The sequence below is a fragment of the Austrofundulus limnaeus genome, unplaced genomic scaffold (assembly GCF_001266775.1).
Source record: "Austrofundulus limnaeus strain Quisiro unplaced genomic scaffold, Austrofundulus_limnaeus-1.0 Scaffold361, whole genome shotgun sequence".
Taxonomy (NCBI): Eukaryota; Metazoa; Chordata; class Actinopteri; order Cyprinodontiformes; family Rivulidae; genus Austrofundulus; species Austrofundulus limnaeus.
The window spans coordinates 301212-303498 of NW_013952763.1; the positions used below are offsets into that span (position 1 = coordinate 301212).

At 38.1% G+C, this 2287-nt stretch overlaps 1 protein-coding gene across 1 annotated transcript in view; it reads right to left on the reverse strand.

Annotated features, from left to right (window-relative positions):
• Window positions 1–2287, reverse strand: part of pask (PAS domain containing serine/threonine kinase) — a gene marked incomplete in the record, with an annotated part of 10177 nt that overhangs the window by 4083 nt on the left and 3807 nt on the right. The window contains 3 exon segments of the mRNA XM_014023260.1: window positions 373–493; window positions 608–840; window positions 1950–2121. Of these exon segments, the coding sequence (XP_013878714.1) occupies window positions 373–493; window positions 608–840; window positions 1950–2121 (526 nt within the window).

The window sequence follows — 2287 nt, forward strand, 5'->3', positions numbered from 1 at the left end:
GCTCTGTTGTCCTCCATCCATATTTTCAGTTACAGGCTGAGTCATTTCTACCTTCTCCTCTCTGTCAACGCTCTCTGGTTTCATTTAAGAGTCGATCGTAAGACATTGTTCAAGATTAACCTTCAGGGTGGATATAGCTCGCTCACACAGAGGACCTACCCACGTCATCATTTACCCAGAATGCTTTGTGTGTAAATAAAATGGCTCCGTCCATTAAAATATATTTTAAAACATTTACAAAACTAAACAGTCTACAGTATTTTTAGTCTTTATTTTACAGTTAAAATATGTGTTTATTAAATAAAGTCTAATGTTACAACTAATCATGGATCCCTTTAACCTGCTACGTTAGTGGGAACACCATCCCCTCACCTCTCCAATGAGATGACCTCAAAGCTGGAGTCTTGGAGCACAGAGGTGCACGGGCGAGGCTCTTTTCCTACATCAGCGCAGCTATGAAYTGCTTTGTTAACAGCATCCTGAGCAAACGGGGCTACAATGTGGAGAACACACATAACCTCARTTTTGTAATGTACTTTTATAAATGTTTAAATTGAACTACTGTGAGCTAATTTAAAAGGAACGACAATAAAGCTCAAAGTCACACCAGGGGTAATCTCTGTGGCAGGTGGGTTATTTGTCTGAACCACATTGCCCAGCTGCTCATCTCTGGCATGGAGGGACGGTTCAGTGGAAACCACACAGCAGGTGTCTTCATCTGGAGGCTCCACCCAGGCAAACGTCCTGAGGAGTGCCTGAGTGGAATCTGCTCCATCCAGCTGGYTGCTGCAGGGAGCCGCACGGGCCGCCTCCTCAGTCAGCTCTGTGGTGTCGTTGGCCCTGAGGAAAAGGTGGCGGGTTTCATTTCTGCTGCCTACACAGAGTCCAGTGTGAAAGACAAGGATCTGATAAATAAGCTAAGCTAAAAGCCTGGTCTCTAACTGATTTTCCTCAAAGGCCCCCTTCCTTACTACCAAGCTATCAAAATAATAAAAAATAAGGTGAACAGTTAAAACTTTAATTTGAAAAAAAAATTATACAGAAATTTAATTATTCAAATGGACGTGTTTTGCTGATTTTTATATGTAAACAATAAGTTTATATTTTCACAATCTCTGAGCAGATAAGGCTATGKCCCCTCATGTTTGAAACCAATGCAATAACTACTATTTGCTCTTTTTTACTTTATGCATCCGTTTTGAAAATGTAAAGTTGACTCTAAACACCTCATGGAATATTAAAAACAAAAGGTACTTGTAAAAATATATGCAAGTTGTTTGTTGTCCCAGGATGTTTTGGATATACTGAACCTAAAAGTATTACCATAATGAAAACACGTGCTCCTTTAAAGCCATAATGACTTACTGCTTATTAGATAAGCACCTAAATTGTCTCAAATGTAATAAATAACAATGTTTATATTAAAAAAATAGCAGTGGCATTATTTGCTCAGAGGGCAAAATAAAGGCCATTTTATTAAATTTTAATTGAGAATTTTTAAATTAAAATCACATTATTTCAAGATTATATATTTGCGTGAAAGTCAATTTGATTTCAGGTTGAAACAGTAAAATATATTTGGCTCAGATTAACTATGAAACAAAATAAAAACACACAGTGATAATAGTGGATTTATGGTGGAGAATGAGGCGGAGTCRATATCAGGTTCAACAATAAAGCTGCTCAGTGTCCAGATTCACTGCAAACACATTAAATATTCATTCAGTGCTTTTAGACTCTGGCTCGACTCTGCAGCATTTAACTTTTTTAGTATTCAGGAGTAAACAGAACCATTAGTGTTTAAAATTTATTCTATCTGCTAATCCGACACAGTCCTGTTAAATAAGGGTGTTACTCTGTGGGGAAAATAAAACCAATGAATTTAAAATGGGCGTAAAAACATCCATCATGCATGATAAAAAAAAAATGCACAGTTTCTAAAAACTCACATGACCAAATGTGTGGAGGTGACTGCYGGAAGAGAAAGGGTAGACAGAGCGCTGCTGTGCGTCTCCAGCCTGGTACTGGTTCCAGTGAAGATCCTCCCTCTACCCGTTGACGTCCGGCCCAGGATAGCCTGCTGCACCATGGCCATGTCTCCCGCCACCAGGGAGGAAGGGTCTAAGATTGAGATAAGAAAATAACCAATAGTGATTAAATTACGCTGCTTTTCAAACAGAAAAAAAAAATCACTCATCAATCCAATGAAACACTAAATATCACTGTCATAAAAATGAATGAGTCAGGTGAATAAAACAATATATTAATAAATACTCAACGATAAACC